Source organism: Vitis riparia, chromosome 12 (assembly GCF_004353265.1).
Source record: "Vitis riparia cultivar Riparia Gloire de Montpellier isolate 1030 chromosome 12, EGFV_Vit.rip_1.0, whole genome shotgun sequence".
NCBI classification, from domain to species: domain Eukaryota; kingdom Viridiplantae; phylum Streptophyta; class Magnoliopsida; order Vitales; family Vitaceae; genus Vitis; species Vitis riparia.
The window spans coordinates 13,954,755-13,976,310 of record NC_048442.1 but is presented as its reverse complement, the minus strand read 5'-3'; the positions used below and the strand labels follow the sequence as shown (position 1 = coordinate 13,976,310).

At 37.2% G+C, this 21,556-nt stretch overlaps 3 protein-coding genes across 4 annotated transcripts; 2 read left to right on the top strand and 1 right to left on the bottom strand.

Annotated features, from left to right (window-relative positions):
- Positions 1-1,283: 1,283 nt before the first annotated feature.
- Positions 1,284-6,940, top strand: LOC117927379 (ras-related protein RABB1c). Its single transcript, XM_034846883.1, has 6 exons — positions 1,284-1,487; positions 2,317-2,456; positions 3,638-3,720; positions 5,247-5,451; positions 5,572-5,640; positions 6,623-6,940. The coding sequence occupies exons 1-6, from the start codon at positions 1,442-1,444 to the stop codon at positions 6,713-6,715; spliced, it is 636 nt and encodes a 211-aa protein (XP_034702774.1). The 5' UTR covers positions 1,284-1,441; the 3' UTR covers positions 6,716-6,940.
- Positions 6,941-9,037: 2,097 nt separating this feature from the next.
- Positions 9,038-13,100, top strand: LOC117926543 (glucose-1-phosphate adenylyltransferase small subunit, chloroplastic). The gene is made up of 9 exons (XM_034845667.1): positions 9,038-9,544; positions 9,641-9,937; positions 10,407-10,676; positions 10,807-10,986; positions 11,483-11,586; positions 11,709-11,820; positions 11,953-12,051; positions 12,503-12,622; positions 12,741-13,100. Exons 1-9 carry the CDS (start codon positions 9,314-9,316, stop codon positions 12,855-12,857), a joined length of 1,530 nt encoding a protein of 509 aa, XP_034701558.1. The 5' UTR covers positions 9,038-9,313; the 3' UTR covers positions 12,858-13,100.
- LOC117926542 lies at positions 12,995-17,528 on the bottom strand. 2 transcript variants are annotated; one of them, XM_034845666.1, is made up of 5 exons: positions 17,397-17,528; positions 15,030-16,363; positions 14,845-14,917; positions 13,884-14,043; positions 12,995-13,497 (listed from the first exon to the last, which is right to left on the bottom strand). In XM_034845666.1, the coding sequence occupies exons 1-4, from the start codon at positions 17,481-17,483 to the stop codon at positions 13,897-13,899; spliced, it is 1,641 nt and encodes a 546-aa protein (XP_034701557.1). In that variant the 5' UTR covers positions 17,484-17,528; the 3' UTR covers positions 12,995-13,497; positions 13,884-13,896. The 2 variants fall into 2 exon arrangements, with proteins under 2 accessions (XP_034701557.1, XP_034701556.1); XM_034845665.1 differs by having other exon boundaries at positions 13,115-14,043; positions 17,397-17,527.
- Between the last annotated feature and the right edge of the window lie 4,028 nt (positions 17,529-21,556).

Here is a 21,556-nt window from a genome sequence, read left to right as displayed (position 1 = left end):
TACAACATAAATTTTTTTATTTTTATTAAAAATTCTCAAAAAAATAATTGTTATCCGAACTTTATCAAACATATTTTCTAAATAAACAGTAAAAAAGAAAACATGTTTTGAACAGCAGTTTCAAACGCACCCTTGATCTTTGCATTTTGAATAGAGATGAAGATTGGTGATAAAAAGTGGGAGAATGGCAAGGCGAGGGTCTTTGAATGAGTGCAGTCAAATGAGGGGTTAGAGAGAGAGAGAGAGAGAGAGAGAGAGATGGGTGCACGTGGAGGCATGTGGTCCAGAGTCCAGAGCACAGAATCATTATGGTGGGGGGAGGGAGGAGAAGGTGTAGCAGAAGAAGGGTATGTACCGCGGTCAGCAGTCAGCACCGTGGCCTAGTGGGCGTGCGTGCGGTAAAGGCATTGCCAATTTGCAGGCCAGCTGGATGTGGGGTTGGGGTTGGGGTCGGGAATCAATCAAAGGAGAGTAGAAAGTAGAAAGTAGAAACCCCTCTCCCCCACTCTCCTCCTCTCAATGCTTATGATTTTTGGCTCTCTCGGGGGCTCCACCCCCATCGTCAAACCCCACCCTCCCTCTTCAAATTTGCTTGCCCCCACCACAAATGGTATACATTTTAATGAAAGCTAAGCTATTGAACAAGTTTTGGTTGAATGGATGGATGGAGCTGAAATGGGAATGAATCATGTGATACTTTCCCTTTATAAATTAAAGTTGTGAGATGTGGGTTGCTGAATTAGGTGTCACACAGCTGCCAAACCTTGTCAATCCACTTGGTTTTGTCTTGTATTAATCATTTCGTTCACAACAAGGCCATGCACAGCCTTACTTTTCTTCTTCAATACCTCATTATTAAAAGTTATCAAACCCGTATCTCCCCAATTTTCAATGTGTGTAGTTACCACATCATTTACATTTATGCTATTCAATAATAATGCATACAAATAAAATATATATGGTATGATTATCAAAGTATAAATAAATGAGATGTAAATCAAAATATGAGTTTTTTTAACATTTATTATTATATATTATTTAAGTGATTCATTGTACAATACAAAAGGGGCTTGACAGCAGTGAAGAATGATAATGGGAACAGGCCCATATGAGTTGTTAGTTAACTGTGGAGGCAGAGCCCAAGCGTTAGAAAAGGGGCTTGGTTGTGGTGGTGGGCTTGGGCTTGGGCCTAGAGGAGGGGTCACGGGTGGGGGTGGGATAGTGACAGCTGGAGCGGTGGGAGAGGGGGCGAAAGGAAGAAATTCTTAAGGAAGAAGGAACAAGAGGAATGTTAAATGTTGGGCTTCTCTGTATTTACTATTTATCAGGGAAGGAAAGAGGGGACTTGAACAATTAGGACAACGCAAGTCTCCCTTTTTCTTTTCCTTTTCGTTTCTTCAATTCCGAATTTGATCGAATAATATCTCAGGATTGAGCCGCCATGTCGTACGCCTACCTCTTCAAGTACATAATTATCGGAGATACTGGTAGGTTCCCCATTGCCTTTTGATTTAAATTCTTTGCTTTGTTTTGTTTTTCCTGATCTGGGTTTTGCTCCTTGGCTATATTTGAATACAAAATGTATGAATCTCATTGGGGGTCTTGATTGATTTTCTGATGTCCTTGATCACTTTTTTCATCGAATGTAATACTGCCATAGCATGATGTGATCTTGATTTGGGTCTAAGATAAATTACCCATGATCATCATATTATGTCTCGCCCTGTTTGTGGATCCATGCTCGTCATTTGTTTATTTGCAGCAGATACAATTGAATTAACCGAATTATGAATGAACACAAGCACCACCCCCAGAAAAATTGAAGGGAAAAAAGGGAAACAATGGAAAGGAAGAAGCTTGTAGCCTAACATTATAGGTGGGTGTTAATTAGTTGTATGATTCTTCCCAATAAATTCAGAAGATATATTCATAATACTGAAAATATTAGGAAAATATTTATGGAAGAAAATATTAGTATAATATCAGTCAATTCATTTGTGAAGACATTGGCTGGGAAGACATAGGTTGAAGGTGTCTCTTTCATAACCTTGGACAATGTGAAATCAACTTTGGTACTCGTCATTGAGATCTTTCACATTCCTTGTTTTGTATTCCCTGTTCATAACTAAAATAGCAACCTATTAAATTATGGTTTTTCTTCTATTTGTCATTGATGATGGAGCTTATTAGCATTATTCATGTTACAGCTTCTTTTCAAATCCTTTGTTATAACTTATAGGATCAATCTATGTGTCCGGGTGATTGTAATTGAATGGTTAATGCAAGTAATGCAATTTTGATCCTTTGTGTATGCAGGTGTTGGAAAATCATGTCTTCTTCTGCAGTTTACTGACAAGCGGTTTCAGCCAGTGCATGACTTAACTATTGGTGTGGAATTTGGAGCCAGAATGATCACAATTGACAACAAACCAATAAAGCTACAGATATGGGACACGGTTTGTTTTTCTTGTTTCTTATCTGTCTTTTTTTTTTTTTTTTTAACGGGAAAAGGAGGATAATATTCACTGTAAAGTTGTTTCTTGATGAGATGGATTGGGTGTTTTTCATTATTTAAGTAATATCCATGTAATTAATATGCAAAGGGCAGAAGTAATATATTAGGTCTATCTAATAGTTTTAATCTAACAATAAAGGGACCTAAATCTGTAGCCAGTTAGTTGTCAATAATGTGGTGTACAGGCAAATAGGAATAGATATATAAATAGAGCACTATATAGATGGCAGACCTTTCATTCAGGATGTATGAACAGAAACACTCCAAAAATATGAAGAACAAGAATAAAATCTTAGACCAATAATAAGCTGTTTAAAAATTCAAAGAAATAATGATCCCCTTTCCTGTTAGAAAACCTAGACCATGGAAATAAAGTATTTGGACAGAGCTTTAACATGGACTACCCACACCTTCCTTAAAGACCTATTCTGCTCCTATAAGATGCACCAAAACAGGCTTAACCACACCAACCTCCAAGTCTTTCTGCCTTTTTCAGACAAAACCATCATTCCAGCTAAATCTAGCTTCCTTCATAGAAAGAGGCCACACCAATCACAAAGTTCCTGCCACCTTCCAATGTAGGAACTGTGGGTCTATCCATACAAACAACATCAATTAATTAAGCTTGCCCCATTGAATTAGTTGATCTATGATGAGGACCTTCTCACAAATAATTTTGTGGGAATAGAAAACTAAATAAAAAAGGAAAAAAAAAAAAAAAAAAACACATTGAGTAGGGCCTAGAAAACCAAAGTGCTGATGACTAGAAGGATAACCGGCTACTCAAGGGAGGAACACCTTTGAAAAAGATTTAATTGAGAAGCAGCCCTCTCTGGTCATCTTCCATCAAAATCCTCTCTAAGACTCTTAACAATCATGCCAGAAGTCAAAGGCACCATCTCAGGTTGATACTGTGTTGGCTGTTGGTGAAACTTAATTTTGTATGGAACTTCAACATATTATAGCTGAATATGTTCATTGCTTGCTCTTGTATCAATATTCTATATCAATTAAATTCATCATTCACCAATGGCATGGATCACTGATATCATATTGTGAAGTATATTGTTACTTTTCAAGTGGTTTAGAATTCAAATTACTGAGGTTTTCTTACTATGTCAGGCGGGTCAAGAATCATTCAGATCTATTACAAGATCCTACTACCGAGGGGCTGCTGGTGCCCTGCTAGTTTATGATATCACTAGGTACATTTCAAACTTGAATTCTTTAGTTATATAAAAACACCATCTAAAGAATATCCTACTTTATTTTTCTCGCACATACTTTCATTCATCTCCTACATACAATAAACATGATCTTGTGTACATATATGTTTCTGTGTTTTTAGTTCTTTGTCCTGGTACTATCTAGAAGGAGAGGAATTGGCATCTAGTGATCCACCTAACTTCTGATGATCCATGTAAAGTTCCCATTTTGATGGGCATCTGTTTTGTGTACATGCTTGATTTTATGTGACTGCCATCTGTATCCACTACTTAGTGAGCAATGTGTATTCAGTTTGTGCTTAGAGTTTTATTTATTGAGTCTTTTAATTAATAATAACAATCAATGTATTTCCTGCAAGAAGACATTTCCAAAATCAATAATATGAGTTAATAAATTTTGGAGAATATTAGTCAATGTATTTCCACTGATGTGACTTTTCCAGAAGAATAATTAAGTTTGGGATTAGGAGGAGTTGTCCTAACCTGCTTGGCTGATGTTTCTTTCCCTATCTCAAATACAGCTGAAATAGAACAATAGGATTAACCACAGAACCTTCTTTTATAGGCAAATAATAGATTAAAGAGCGCCCAACAAAAAGGAGGTGATCCAAGCACACCAGATGTTTATGGAGCACCAAAGGTACAGGAAAGGGAAAGCTGCAACCCGCCAGCCCCTACTTAAACCATCCACAAGATTCAAACAATCAAGATTATCAAAAAACCAAAGGTACCCTTGGCCAAACAAAGAGAGTTTTGAGGAAAAGCTGTTTTAGTGACTAATAAGATGCTCCTGCTCTTTGATATATGTGTCACTGCACCTCTCTTCATGCACCAATACAAAGAAAAAGGGACTATTATCAACACCTTCTCATGCCACTTTCCCACTCCTTTGCCATTTCAACCAAATAATGACTCTTTACTCAACTCCAGGAACATCCAGTGAGTCCTAAATAAAGAAAGCTAAAGATCCCAAGGTTTTCAAGGTTCCCTATAATGAATGAGGATATGGTTCATAGACTCTTTCCAAACTTTTCACAAATAGCATCTTTTAAGCAAGGGCTGCCTGATCCTGACGAGTTTGTAAACTGTCCCAGGCAAAAAAAGGCACACTCTGAGAGGAACCCAGGAGCCCCACACCCTATTAGCAAGAAATTGAGAAGAGTTTTCTGTTCAAGTGACTAATGACCAAGTGCTGCATTATTTTGATAAATTTTGAAATAACAACATATGATATTATTTACAGAGAGAAACTAGGAAGTATTACAACATGTCATTTTTTGAACCCATTTGTGTTATGTGTTCTGTTTTTAGTATGTTGATCTTTTCATAACCTTTTTTTTCTTTATATATTCCAATTGAAGATACGGAAAACAATAAGATTGGATTGGATAAAAAAGTTTAGAATTTCCTATCACACAGTTAGGATTGGCCTTGCTGGCCTATGACCTTGAGTAGTTGGAATATGTCTCTGCTGCTGAAGGCTTATTTACTTGTTCTGTTACTAGGAGGGAAACTTTTAATCACCTTGCCAGCTGGTTGGAGGATGCAAGGCAGCATGCAAATGCAAACATGACTATTATGCTAATTGGCAACAAGTGTGATCTTGCCCATAGAAGGGCTGTGAGCACAGAGGAAGGTGAGCTGTTTGCCAAGGAACATGGATTGATATTCATGGAAGCCTCTGCAAAAACTGCGCAGAATGTGGAGGAGGTATGACAGCATTACTGTCTTGGTGAAAAATGTGTGTTATGTAGTATCAGATCATTTCTTCAATCATAAGTTGAAGTTTTGTTTCCAGTCATGTTCATTCTGATAAAGAAGCTTTTGCAGGCATTCATAAGCACAGCTTCTACAATCTACAAGAAGATTCAGGAAGGAGTCTTTGATGTATCAAATGAGGTTAGCTTTGCTTGCTTATCTCTGAATTTAGTCTTCTTGTATGTTCATCAATGGCCGCATTAGTTCTCCAAGCATCTCCAGAAATGGTAATTTTGGCTGAGATCAATTTTGTCTATCAGACCCATAAGTACAAGTTTTTCAATGCATTCTCTTGTACCTTATAGGCATCTCAGACGATAGATGTACCTCATCTAAAACCTATTAAGCAGCATGCATTGTAGAGGCCCGAGGAAGAAACTGGCCCTGCTTTATTTTTGGGTTTTCAGAAGCTGGTTGGGCCAAGATGCTTGGGGCATAAAACAATGAATCATAGGATTACTGGTTCTGGGTATTTTTGTGATTAAATTTTTCATTCAAAATTCAGTGATTTAACTACTTGACATCGATAAAGATGTGCAATGGATCACTCCAATGTCAGAACCCAGCGTGAAATCGGAATAGAATTGTTGAGCACAAGATAGGAATTGCTGGTAACTTGTGTGATAATTTGGGATATATTACAAAAATTACCCTTACACTTGCATCCACATTTCAATTTTGTCTCTAAACTTCATTTTCAAGTAATGTAATCTCCATACTATGTCCAAATTTCATATGGGTTTTTTATTAAGATTTCATTAAAAGTGAATAGAGAAACCCATGTGACAAACACGTAGACAAATTGAATGCACCCAAACATATGATATAAATCTCATGCAAATGTACATGTGATTACCATGAGTTTTTCCATCAAATTCTGATGAAAAATATTAAGAGGATGACCTATTTGACATTTGGGCGTGGTATGGGGTGAAATTGCTTTGGGAAAAAAAAAGGTTTAGGGACTAAATTAAGACATGGGGGAAGGTATAAGGGTGGGTGATTGTAGTAATACACCCTATAATTTAAAACTTCATATTGTTAAACCACATAGAAGCTTATCTAATGGATGGATGGCTTGAGTCCTAAATGCTGAAATTTGTGCTCTGGTCTGTGATTGCAGTCCTATGGGATTAAAGTTGGATATGGAGGTATCCCAGGTCCATCAGGAGGCAGAGATGGCTCTTCTTCTCAGGCAGGGGGCTGTTGCAGTTGAAACTTGGAACCCATTCTCAGAATCACTCAAATCACATGATTGTTTTCTTTGTGCTTTAATAGGATCAATTGTTCATTTGTTGGTTGAATCTTGTTACATAATTACAACAATAGTCCAAACCAGTGAAAAGTTGAAAATAGTATTAATAATAATGATACATTTAAAATATGTGATATTTGTGTTGCCTGAATTTAAGAAAAAGATGATTTATTCATATTCCTTCCATTTGGGTTCCTTTTTGATTCCGTAAATTTTAATTCTATGATTTTTGTAAATTGAAGGTATGGGTTGTTTATGATCTTAGTCCATCTGTCAACATCTTTTTGCACTTTGCTGTTACCTCATATCTCCTGTCTCCTATCTCCTGTCAAAATATTTATTTTATAAGGACTATATTTTGCTTTAAGTTGTTAATTCGGTCTCTATTACTTAAATTCGGTACAATCACGTAATGTAAATCATTCCTTAAGGCACCCACTTGTTGAATTCAATTCCATTCCTCAATCATTCCTTAAGGAAGCCAATCAGCAGTCAGGTTGAGATGAACAGGGACGAAACGAAAGCAATTCCTCAATCATTCCTGTCCGTAAGGAAGCCAATCAGTTTTCGAGATGAACAGGGCCGAAACGAAACGAAAGCAATTCCTCAATCATTCCTGTCCGTAAGTAAGCCACTCAGTAGCCGAGATGAACAGGGACGAAACGAAAACAAAGAAGAAATCATTTATATAAGGGATGAAAGTCAGTCCGTACTAAATTAATCAATTTAAAATTAAAGAAACTTTTTTTCATTTGAACTTATACGACCTTTTTTTTTATTATTTTGATTTTATTGTATTAAAGAATTTAATAGTAAAATAATTTAATGTAAAAAAAAGTTAAATTTCATTATAAAAAATGTTTATTATAAGTGGTTAATTAAATAATAAAAAATTTAACATCAACGAGTTGATAGCAAAAAATTTAATTTTATAATTAAAAGATCGGTTATAAAAATATTTATTTAATAAAATCTATACTTTACTATAAGTATTTAATTACTTCTCTATTACTCGATATGACAATATGTATAAAATTATCAGTCAATTCTTTTAAAATAAAAAATTAATCGCTCTAGAAGGAAAGAGATTTTTTTCATTTTTTTTAAATCTTGATTTTATTATATTAAGGTATTAATAATAATAATAAAAATTACCATTGAGATTGTTTCATATTTAGAAAATAAAGGACTAATCTAAATAGATAAAAACACTAAGGGGAATTGGAGTTAAAAAATTTATTTTTAAAGACAATAAAATTAAATACAAGAAGTACAAATATAAAAAAATAAGGTTATAGAAAACAAAGTTAGATTTATACTAGTTCGATATTTCTTTCTTACATCCACTCTCTTCAAGCACTTAATCGGGTGATGAAAATGTAACTTTAAATCATAAATCAAGTTTTCAAAGATGCATGAAATAATATGAAAATTCTAAGTATATCCATGCATTCATCCTATATATGTTTTTTACTATTAAAAAGTCTTTCAAAAGTCTTGATTTTGAATCCATTAGATCTTTTGATAAATTTCTAAATTAACACCCGAAAATCTTTATAATTCAAATCAATTAGTAACTTAATCATGATTTGTTATCATCAAAACATGATTAGGAGAACCATCGGGCTAACATTATCATATTTTATAGTTTTGATTTTATTGTATCAATCAATTTATAATAAAAAGTTGTAATTCAAAACAAGTTAAATTTTATTTTTATCATAAAATAAAAATAATTTATTTTTCCATAAGTGGTTCATTATGAAAAAGAGGTTAAATTTTACAATAAAATATTCAATTATAAAAATACTTCATTTTAATTAGCTTGTGTTTTAACTAGTGTATAATTAAAGAGATTTTTTTATATATATATAATTTCAATTTTATGAATTAATAATAAAAAGTTTTAATTTGAAGTTGCTCAAGATGGTTCCATTTTATAATTTCTATTTTATTATATCAGAAAACTAGTATTTTCTGATAAAAATATTTAATAATATAAATATTTGCTAAAGTGGCTAATTTAGTAGAATAATACTTTTACGAAGAAGGATTTAATAATAAAAAAATTATTTTATGAAATGGAGATGATATTTTCCCATAGGGGCATAAGTGATTGGTGATTGGTGCGGTATTTATTATTAAATAAATTCAGTTTTTTTTTAATTAAATTAAGAAGATCGAAATTAAAAAGAAAAAAAAAAAGAAAATATGAAATTAGAAAAATATGTAATAGGTGGAGAATAGGCCCAGCTGGGGGAGGAGATTGGGTTGCGTGATTTCATGATTGTATAGTAAATCAAGTGGTTGATGGTTTCCGACGAGGAGAAGGTATCCACCGTATCCTCTCTTGTTCTTCTTCGTTCCTGTTATCGAACTCCACTGTGTTCTTTTCATTTGTTCTCCTCCTTCCGTTTCTTCCAAAGTAATCTACTGCACTGTGGTTCGATTCACTGTGATCCACTCAAATCACTGCTTCCGTCTTATTCTTCGTCTTCCCTTTCACTTCAGATCGACTCCATTCCTTTGTGGTTGCAGTGATTTGGGTGGGTTGTACCGATGGCGAGCTTGTCTGCGCTCGGAGTAACTGGGGTGGTTCCGACCTCCTCCAAGTCCAGGGATCTACCTTCCTCACATCGCACCCTCTCCTTTTCCTCTAGAATTTCCGGCAACAAGATCACCTGGAAAGCGTCGTTGGGTTCCCACCGCAGGGCTCCCGTGATCGTATCTCCCAAGGCTGTTTCCGACTCCAGGAATTCGCAGACATGTCTGGACCCCGACGCCAGCCGGGTCAGTCTCACCTTCCAAACCCTCTTGTGTTTTATTGGGGTTTTGTGATGTTTCTAATGGTCTGGGGTGTTTTGGTTTGCAATCTTCTCTGTGCAGAGTGTTCTTGGGATTATTCTGGGAGGTGGAGCAGGCACGCGGCTCTACCCTCTTACCAAGAAGAGGGCGAAGCCTGCGGTTCCCCTGGGGGCGAATTATAGGCTCATTGATATTCCCGTCAGCAATTGCTTGAACAGTAACATATCCAAGATATATGTTCTCACCCAATTTAATTCCGCTTCTCTCAATCGCCATCTTTCCCGGGCTTATGCCAGTAACATGGGTGGGTACAAGAATGAAGGGTTTGTTGAAGTTCTTGCTGCTCAGCAGAGTCCTGAGAACCCCAACTGGTTTCAGGTAAGAACATCGTGCTTCAGTGGTGTGCTTGGAAACTCATTTTTTTGGAATTCCTGCAATCTTTTCAATTCTATTGTTTCTGTTTGATTTCAAAAATTCCATTCCCCCTTTCTTTCAATTGCTTAATGCTGTTTTTGGGTACTTAGCTATCCCAGTACTGATAGAAGACTAGTTGAAAATTGACTCTTTTTTTGGATTTTGTCATGTGACAATGCAACAAAATGTCATATTTCGCCTCCGTATGATGTCGGTTTTTTGCATATGCCTGATGTGGATAATTATATCTCTTTGCTTCCAAAGCCTTAGTATTTTTTCATGACATCGGTCGCATATTCTTGTTTATATGTGATGTTCTATACTTCATGGAAACAGACATTGTCTAGAAAATTATTTCGGTTGATCCTCTATTTGTAAAGTTTTCCCTTGTTTGCTGGGTGTTTCACATGAAATTTGGTTTATGGATTTACAGGGAACAGCTGATGCTGTCAGGCAGTATTTATGGCTGTTTGAGGAACACAATGTTCTTGAATTCCTTGTTCTTGCTGGGGACCATTTGTATCGAATGGATTATGAGAGATTTATTCAAGCACACAGAGAAACTGATGCTGATATCACTGTGGCCGCACTGCCAATGGATGAAAAACGAGCCACTGCATTTGGTCTAATGAAGATTGATGAGGAAGGCCGTATAATTGAATTTGCAGAGAAACCAAAAGGAGAGCAATTGAAAGCTATGAAGGTAGATGATATTTGAAATAAACATTTGTATTAATTTATGCTTTTGTGTTCCTCTATTCTACCATTTTTGTAGTTTTAAAGTTGGTTAAGAAGGCTGATACGTTTTCCTTTCTGAATCTGTTCCTTTTAAGGTCGATACTACCATCCTGGGTCTTGATGATGAGAGAGCTAAAGAAATGCCTTACATTGCTAGTATGGGTATATATGTCGTCAGCAAAGATGTGATGTTAGATCTGCTTCGGGACCAGTTTCCTGGGGCCAATGATTTTGGAAGTGAAGTTATACCAGGGGCAACTTCCCTCGGATTGAGAGTATGTGTTCCTTTACTTTTAATAATTTCCTCTTAAATACCCATCATCGTTCTTGTTTTATGTAACTATAGCCACCCAGTCAACCATGTGCATTGTATTGGGCTTTATGTCGAGAGGTATTTCGGTCACTTAGTAGCCCTACTCGTATTGCATTGGTATGCATCCCAACAGTGATGATGGTATGTCATAGGCAGCCGAGTCCTATTCCTTCTCAACTGCTAATCTTATTTTTAATAACTATTTTCTAACTAATATCACAGAATATTTTCTATATGAAATGACAACTTTAGCTGAATATTGTTTTATTGCTTCTTGACTGAAAGCCTGAAAGCCTTTACTGACATAACTGATTGAATCCACTGGAAAGAAACTTCAGTTGACAAGTCAGTAGTTTATGATCACTGGAAATTCCGATAATCAAAATGTTATTTTATCTCTGCATTTGCCTTCTTAAGAGAACTGTTCATAGAGTCAAATTGCTGCATAATATCTGTAGGTGCAAGCTTACTTGTATGATGGCTACTGGGAAGACATTGGTACAATTGAGGCTTTTTATAACGCTAATTTGGGGATCACAAAGAAGCCGGTGCCAGACTTCAGGTAGTTTTTACAGCCCATCAGACTGTATACTGTGAATTTTGATCTCTGTTCAACAGTTTCTTTCATTACCACATTTCTGATGCAGTTTATGATATTAATATGGTTTTGAACTTAAATTGCAGCTTCTACGACCGTTCCTCTCCAATCTACACCCAACCTCGATATTTGCCCCCTTCTAAGATGCTTGATGCTGATGTGACCGATAGTGTTATTGGTGAGGGCTGTGTGATTAAGGTAAGTTACACATGGGCAAGAAAGGTCTCTTACTGTGTTTCATAGTTGGTGTCACATGCTTATGAAGGCTTTATATAATCGTTGATTATGCAGTTAAGTAAGCTCCTTGTTCACCCTTTTCTGTGCATGCAGAATTGTAAAATCCATCATTCTGTGGTAGGGCTCCGATCTTGCATATCAGAGGGTGCAATTATAGAAGATACACTATTGATGGGAGCAGATTATTATGAGGTAGTACTAAGAGAAAACCGGCAAGTTTTACTTTTTGACCTTTTGAATGTTTCTATTGCTCAGAATTTCATACCTTGTAGTTATGTTTGGTTCGTTATTAGTGCCGAGGAAAGGAAAATAATTCTCATATTTGGTTGTACCATGAAAAATATATAAAAAAAATAACATAAAAATAAAATTAGTTAAAAACTTACTCATTTTCAAAGATGAGTTAAAATAAGTTAAATGAATTTGAAATGACATATAAAAATAATTTTTTGACTTTAAATCTATTTTTCATTTTCATTCACTTTTTGTTTCCTTTTATTTTTTCCCTTACATCAGATTTTTTGGGAACCAAACATAGCCCATATGTTGAAGTGTTGGGGATTTGAATTGTTTCAATTAATGATTATACTCTAATACTCTTTGCCATTGTGGTAATTGGCTTTTTATAATCTTCTTGTTCCAGACGGATGCTGACAGGCGGTTTCTAATGGCAAAAGGTAGCGTTCCAATTGGTATCGGCAAGAACTCTCACATCAAAAGAGCGATCATCGACAAGAATGCTCGCATCGGGGACAATGTGAAGGTTGTGATTTTAATTAACTTAGCGTGGATTATTTTTCATCAATTTCATTTTCTACTGGTAATGTTGCTATGATGATAAGGTTGTGATTTTAATTCAGCGTAGAAATTTGTTATTTCAGATCATCAATGGTGATAATGTGCAAGAAGCGGCAAGGGAAACGGATGGATATTTCATTAAGAGCGGAATAGTCACGGTAATCAAGGATGCCTTGCTTCCTAGTGGAACCATCATCTAGAACGCTTTCTCGGTGCAAAATAAGCATGCTCCCCTTGCTTTCCGGCTTGAGTGATGAAAGAGCAGATTTACTTGAAGCTAGTTTGATCTTTTGATTTTGCTGTATATTTCCACGTTTGTTGAACCTGAATGGTTAGGTTTTTTTTTTTTTCTTTCTTTCTTTTTCTCATCTCGTCTCGTATTAGTTTGGTCTTTCCCCTCCCCCCATCCTCATTTTAATAAAATCGGTCCCATAACTGAGAAATGAGAAGATAAAACTGTTGGAAGATACACCATTTCTGCGTTTCAGATGACTAGCATTTATCAAAACAATCTCAGACGAACTGTTATTCACACCAATCATTAGGGTTCAATACAACAGAAAGTGAAACTCTTGCAGAGGCCCTGCTCCAACATGTACCGGGGCTTCAACTGCAAAATGAATCCTCAAGGCTGCTCATGCAAGGAAGGCATAGCAAAAACTATACTGACCGAGTCTTGACAGTTCACTTCTGTGTACATTATGCAGAATGCAAGATGAATCCACACTTTGCTTTCAGCTAGAAAAGGACTACAAATTCAATGATCATCCTTGAATGCCAAACACCCAAAACCAGTTCAACCGCAGGCTAGTCAAAAAGCTACCAAAACATGCTGTCAACCTGCATGGGATCCAAATTCATTAGTCATAAGTCCCTTTCAAAAATCAACAACTATGAATGACCATGGACCATGGTGACCAGACTGTTCAGTAACTAGGGCGAAGTATCTTCATTAAAACTTCTATGCCAACAGAGTAAAACTTTTCACCAATTAGAAATAATTCTACCATATTCTTCATGTATGCCTCTCATTCAGACTCATTGCAGCACACACATACTTTAAAGAAAACCAGAATATTTAACTTGTTCAGGGCAACAAAAATTAATGTTGATGGATGTTCCATATCCTCCAAGATCATGCTTGTATGTCAGAGGCAGCCTCAGAGTTACTTCCTTGTAGCTGAAATTAATCAGGGTGCTTAAGACACTATGTAATCAAAGTAGACCTCTGTTAACTCTTCAGGATTCTTTGGCCAGCATTTTCCTCCATTTATCCTTAAGGTCCACTGGGGTTCGAGTCCCATCAAATACATGTCGTCCAAATTCCAAAATTTTCCTCCAAGGAAGATTTTTGTCTCCAGTAGCTGAGAATTTCTGCACTCCTTCCTGCAGCAGGGAAGTACTTAATTTTTTTCTTTTTTCTTTTTCAATAAGCAAATAATGCAGATATATTAAAAAGTGCCAAAAGACAGCCCATCAAAGTACATGGGGCATATATAAAGAGCGCCAAAAAACGTAATTAACAAGAGAGAACACAAAAAACAACTCCCTCTCTTAGCAAGAACCCAACCAATCGACAAAATCGAATAAATACATAGAACCTGTATCTATGTGTATCTTCACCCATGAAAACAAATTTCTAAGAAAAGCGTTCTTCAAATCTTGAACCAAATGCTTCTTGTTATCAAACTACCTTTGATTTTCCTTTCATTAGCAATGAAGTACTTAATGAAGTTATGCCAAAAGCTCAGAGAATTTCCCCATTTATCGATACAAGCCATGCACAGACAATCAAAACAGAAATAAAGACAAGATGCAAAAACATTGCCCAGCAAGCCCCAAAGGCAACCCAACCCTTGAAAAGCTAGAGCATTGTACAAACCCAAGGAAATCTGTGAACAAGGTTGGGCATGGTTGTCTTTTTGCTTGGCTTGTAGGTATTTCGTTAGTGTACATCTTGTACATTTCTTTTTTATTGCAATGCAATATATTTTATTGTTAATTATTTACCTATCAAATGTGTACATTTCAAAATAACCTAGAAACTCAATTAAACTGCTTTGTTTTTTAATATACTAATCAGCCACTATAGGGGATAGAAAAACTAACTTAAAATGGAAAGAAGGATAGTTTTAAACTCTTCCCTGTAACAAAAACAAGGCAGGAACCCTTGTGCAGAACTCATACCTTTAACATTTCTTCCTCATCAGTTTTCCATAGTAGTTTCTTTCGCCTCTCATTTGGAAATATTTGGTTTGTTCTGCAAATTTGAACAAGAAGTTTTCATTGTCAAAATTTAGCACCTACCACTAACTATAACAAAACAATGTGTGTGTGTGTGTGTGTGTGTGTGTGATAAATCAGTAACTCACAACTGCTTAGAAGGCCCTCGAGGTTGTATTGACTTGCTAGAGACAATAACTTCCTTAGTCCAGTCTCCAGCATTCTTCTCTGCAATATTATGTAGATCAGGAGATGATTTCTTTTGTGAATCAACATTTTGAGACTCCATTTTGTTTTTAGCTCTTTGTCCAACATGCCTCTGATGTGTTAACAAAGTCCTAGCATCTCTGCATGAATCTATCATTCGAAACCCAATATTAGCTTTTTCATGCACCAGTGATGCGGGATCTCCTCCGGGTACGGCAGCAGAAGTTTCTTGTGCTTGTGGCTGCATCTGTTCTTCTTCCTCTCTTCTGCCAAGATTCTCTTCAGTCATCTTTGCATCAACTTGCTTTCCTTTGGTTAAGACACTAAAATCACCATCTAAAGTTGTTTCTTCTTCCAAGTGACAATCATTCAAAGGTTCTGCTTCCTGTTGATCTTCAGCAACTCCCTCATCTTGGCAGTCACCAACTTCTCTAGAATGCTCTTCTTGTATCATCTCTCTTACTTTTACAGCTGCCAATTGCTTCACCCCATCAAATTTTTGGTTTGCTACAAACCCCTGAAATGACCGGTCAGCTGATGTTGTCCCTTCTTCTCTACTATATAAATTGCCATCACCCTCATCAACAGAGGACTTCATGTGCCATTGATGTTGAGCCACTATCTGATGCTGCTCAAAATCAAGAGCAAACCCATCTTGTTGATCTTTCTCTGCTTGTACAGACTGATTGTAAACTTCATCATAATCCAACCTATACTCATTCTCATTGCAACTTCTTTCACTTGTAGATGGAGGTTTTTTCCCATTGCTACTCTTAGTTTTTTCCTTCTGTTGGTTGCCACATAATGCTTTTGTGTCTAAGAAAGTTGATAGAGCTTTCTTTGAGGACATGGCTCTTTTCCTCGCTTCATTAGACTTTGCTATTGCACACCTATACCAGCAATAGGGGCAATAGAAATCTCCCATATCATCAAATGCAGTAGAACAGTTCATACACTTCTCATGGACAGCTAACTGGCAGACTCGATCACTACAAACCAAAACCTCTCCACCTTCACCACACTTTATACACTTGCTTTGCTGTGTCCATTCTATTTCCATACAAGCTTGAGTAGACATGTCCCAAGAGCCTGAAGCACCTGACTGTTTTGTGCCCACAATAGTCTCACCACTTGAATTAGGAGCTAACTGGTGAGCTTGTTCACCATTGTAGTCACTTGATGTTTCAGGCAGACTGCTATGCAGACTATTGTCATTGGCACACTCAGGCCGAGCATTGCCTTGGGAGCATCCGGGACTAATTTCAGAGGAGCAGGGCTGTGTAGACACGTAGCATGATCTCTCAGAATGAGTGATCTCAGGTGAATTAGCAGATAGGATACTTTCATGAGCAACTTTTTTTCCTTTACCTTTTCAATGAAGAACAATATAGCAATTCACAGCAACATATAGAACCCATGTGGGAGTGATTTTGAGAGGGTGTTGGAATTGCTTTCTAATGCTTAGAAGCAATTCTTTGTAGAAATTGGGTGTTCTTGGGAGAGATTTTGAGAAGGGCTATATAAGTGTTTTCTAATCGATAGAAATTAGGTATTAGTATTTGGCAAATTTTTTAAAATCTAAATAATCATTTGAAATCACTTCCCAGGTAATTTTTTCAAAAATCACTTTTTTTTTTGTTATATAACACATTATTAAAAATAATATCAAAACACTTTTTGGCTTATATCCAAACACAAACCTTATGTTTGGTTTTTGAAAAATTTAAGAGAAAATGCAGAGCAAAGAAAATAAGGAAGAAAAATAGGGAGGTGAAGGAAAATACAAAATGGATTTAAAGTTAATAAATTATTTTGATGAAATATTTGAAAATAGAAAATGCATAAGTTTTTAAATAATTTTAATCATATTTGATTTTGTTTAAATTTTCTTTCGTACATTTCATGTAAACCAAACATGAAAAAGAAAAATGGTATTAATAAGTAAAATGCTACTAATGAAAGTGCTACTAATGAAAGTGCTACTAATAATTTTCCTTAGCAAATTTTTTCCTTTTCTCCTGGAACTAGGTGATTTTCCTTCAAAACGACCAATAAGAGTAGCTTGAGACTAAAAGTGGTTCAATCGTTATCACTCCCAATCCTACTCTTACCCATAATCGTAACAGCCCGGGATGTAAGTCATCAAAGCAACCAGAAAAACAAAACAATATAAGACATCACTCATTTTGAATCCCTGTTTGGTTGGTGAGAAATGTAGGACAAAGAAAAGAAAACAATTAAGAACAAGGGCACAGACACAAACTTAAGTGAATTGAAGTGGAATTACAAGTGACTGTGAATAGAAATACCAGATTGTGGAGAGGAATCGCGAGTGTGGAGGGTTTCGGAGGAATTGTAGAAGTCCAAACCCTGGCAGCCCTGGCTTTCCTTTTCATCCTTGTTTCATTTTTCTTTCAGAAACCTACGGAATCAGTGATAGGGTTTAATCGGCAGATGCCAGGAGCCGTTGAAACCCGTGTCATCGACTCATCATTTCAATGTAAAGTGGAAATAGTAAGGGCTTGTTTGGTAATTTTCCTTTTCTCAAAAACAACTTCCTAATTTCAAAAATATATTTGGATAAAAGTAGATTTTGAAAGTTTGTTTTGAAAATCAATTATGTATTGCAGTATTGATATAAATTCAGGTGTTTTCAGGTGACTTAAAAAAATATTTTCAAGAAAAATCACAAATATAATTACGAGAGAATTGTTGGTGGAGTGTCAACAAGGTATGAGTTTGTCTAGCTTTTCTGAAGTTAGATGGGCTTTTTCCCTACACAAAAAGATGTTCAGACAGGTGATCTAGGCACGCTCATCTGAAACTTAAGTAAGAAGAAAATAAAGACGGGTATAATAATTCTTTCGAATGGCTCTGTACACGTATACCTATTTCATGCTTCTCATGGGGGTTTTTATATAGCGGATGGTACCATCATCATAGCGTTGATGGTGCCTTCATGCCTTTTTTGTGATGATGATTGTCATCAAGGCGGAAATCAAACCTTAGCAAGAGAGTCAACATCATCATTTTTGTGCGGATTGGGCAATCGTACCAAACAAAATCCATTGATTAGTGTCGTTAGTTGGTTGTCGAGCAAGAGTCTTGGACCATGTAGTTGACTATGCATTTACGTTTGTCAATGTCGCAAATTGCTCGTAGTAATTATCAAACGTTGACTTTTAGGTGTAAATATCGTATAGGCTATTGCTCAAGCATTAGTTGTAATTATCCATCTGCTCGGTGCCTGAAGTCTCCGACTGTGTTGGTTAATCCATTTGGAAATCTCAATTGACTTGATCTATCCATTCCGTCTGACATCCAAAAAGAAGAAAATCTTTTTTGTCATACGTCAGACGAAGTTTGTTTTGGTTCAGACGGATGGATCTAGACGGACCATCTACAAACCTTGGACGGACCAAGGGTTTTTTTATTTGGGGGAGGACACGTGGAGGGAAACCTCCCACAATGCCCCCTTAATCCGTCTGCTTCTATCCAATCGAGTAGACGACGGGTTGAGGCAGAACAAATTATCTGTCTCTTCAGGTTACTTGGGGGCTTAGGAACACGTGTCATTTGGGGTCGCAATGATGGGTCATATCAATCAAGGCTGGTTATCAGGCGGCACACCTTTTCAATTGGCTTTGGGAAACATTTCCAGGCAGCTTGTCCGGAACCCGCTTCAACTCCTCCGCCCATACCAGTATCTCCGGCTACTGTTGCGGCTATCACTATTGAGCCAGATGAGAAACCTCCCTCCGCTGATGATATTTCTTATCACGAGACGAGGAGACCTTCTGTCGTCCTGGAGAACCTCAACAAAGAATCGTTCGAGTGCATGACTTCTTCTCCTCCTCGTCCAAATTTAGCATATGTCCATAGCCGAGAGGAAATATCTGAGTTTCTGAAGCAAATCCCTTCCTTCATCAAAAGAGAGCCTCCAATACAAAATATGGGGGTGCTCTTTCCAGTTAGGCAGTAAATCCCATTCGAGATAGACGATAATCCCAGTCGATCCTTCACAGTACGACTTTCGTATGGTACTCTAGACATCGCTATTGCTTGCGTTCTCCATATGCAAGGCTACACGGCTTTTGAAACGGCAGAAGTGGTAAGTCATCTCCCTCTTTTTCACTTATTTTGCTTTAGTCTCTCGTTTTACAATGATTTCTTTATTCCCCCCAGGTGATAGCCAGAGTCTGAAACCTTATACGACAACGCACTCACCTTTTCCATTGGTTGGAAGCAGCCGAGACCATAAGGGCATATGTTGCCCATAACATGGACAGGAATAAGGATCTCCTCGCCAGCTTGGAAACAACGAAGAACAAGGTCGCTACTGCCTGGAAGCTTGATGAAGGAGTCAGTCTACTGAAGAAGGTAGAGGAAGAGAATGAGGCAGTTTAGGCTAAAGCTCGTCGGTTGGCTGAAGAGAAAGAAGTTATGGAGGCCAATAAGAAGCAGGCTGAAAAGGAAGCTGCCTGGCTAAGGTAGGAGCTACAGGATCTTCAGGTGAAATTTGTCGCTCAGAAGGAAGACTTGAGGGTAGACTACCAAAAGTCAGTGGATGATATGTTCTTCTACGACTACCAATGTTGTATGAAGAAGCATGACATCGCCTAGGATACTTCCAGCTTCCCCTTCGATGATGAGGACGAGTTTTTAGGCGGCTCTACCTAGGAAGGAGGACATGCTTCAGGAGGCAGTCCTTTTGGCGAGCCAGCTTGATTTTCTTTGTATTTGTTCATTTTAGCTAGTTGTGGCCTAGACTTCTAAATTTGTAAATACAATGGATATTTTTATTAATTTGAATACACTTGCTTTAGTCGTTTGTCTTTGATATATTATTTTCATAAGCAAACTTTATTGATAGTACTTCTTTAAGTTAGTTACATTCCATGGATGGAATAAGGGTACACCGTCTAACGTTTGAAGATGGTATGTCCCTAAGTTTCCAACCTTAGTTATAACATATGATCCTTCCCATTGTAGCTTTTTGACCCCTATTTCAGTTGTGTTCTTGAAGATTCTTTTGAGGACTAAAGTTCATGGTCGTGTCTTTTTGTTGTATTGAGTGATCGTCCTCTTATGGTAAGAAGCCATCCGAATAGCTGCGTTTCCTCGCATTTTGTCTGCCCAATCTAGTTGTCTTATGAGTTCATCATTGTCCCTTTGATCTTGCACGATTGTTTTTGCAATAGGCATGCCAATTTCAATTGGAATAATAACCTTCATCCCATGAGCAAGGGCGAAAGGAGTAGCTCTTGTTAGCTATTTGGATGTTGTTCGGTAAGCCCATAAGACTTCGGGCAGCTCGTCCACCCATTTTCCTTTTTCTTTTTCCAACATTTTTCTTCAGTGCATTCAATAGGGTTTTGTTTGTTACCTTCGCTTATTTGTTGCTTTGTGGATAACAAGGCATTGAATATAGATTCTTGATGTTTAACTCCAAGTAAAATGTTCGAAAGACAATATTGTCAAACTATGACCCATTATCCGTGGCAATCACTCTTGGAACTCTGAATCGACATACGATGTTTTTCCAAACGAACTTGGAGACATTCTTATCTTTGATGATGGCATAGGCTTATGATTCCACCCACTTGCTGAAATAGTCGGTTGCAAAGAGCAAAAACTTCTTTTACGCTGCTGCAATGGGCAAGGGGTCGACTATGTCCATCCCCCATTGTGCAAATGGTCAAGGACTTGTGACCGGGTTGAGAGCTTCAAAAGGCACACGGGGGATGCGAGCATGTCTTTGACACCGATCACATCTCTTAACATAACCTTCAACATCTCACTTCATGGTGGGCTAGTAGTACCTTTGCATGTAGGTGCGGTGTGCCAAAGTTCATCCGCCTAGATGATTGCCGCATGCGCCTTCATAAAGTTTGACCATGACATATTTTGCTTTTGGCTCGCTCAAACACTTTAGGTACGACCCTCCAAATGATCACTTATAGAACTAGTCATTAATCAAAGTGAAGTGTGCTGCTTGTATGTAGAGTTCGTGTGCTTGCTTCCCGTCTTCTGGTAATTCCCCAATCTGGAGGCATTTCACGATGTCATGCATCCAACTTGATTTCGCTTCATTGGTACTGCACACTAATTTGGGTGTAATTGAAGGAGGGAGGGGAGGGGAGGGGGGGGGGGGGGGGGGGGGGGGGGGTGCTTTGAGGTAGACAGACAACATCACTATCTTTTTTATAGGGATAGTGACAATTATTTCGGCCAGTGCGTATGCCTTCACGTTCTCCTTTCGTGGTACCCGTCTAACAACCCATCCGTCCAACTTTTTCAAGTGATCTTCCACGATGGCGAGGTAGTGAGCCATGCGTTTATCCTTTGCTTCATACTCTCGCTGATCTGTTTGACAATTAGCTGAGAGTCGCTCTTGATTTCCAACTTGGTTGCAACTAACATTAGGGTAAGATTTAGCCCGATTAGGACAACTTCATATTCTGCTTCA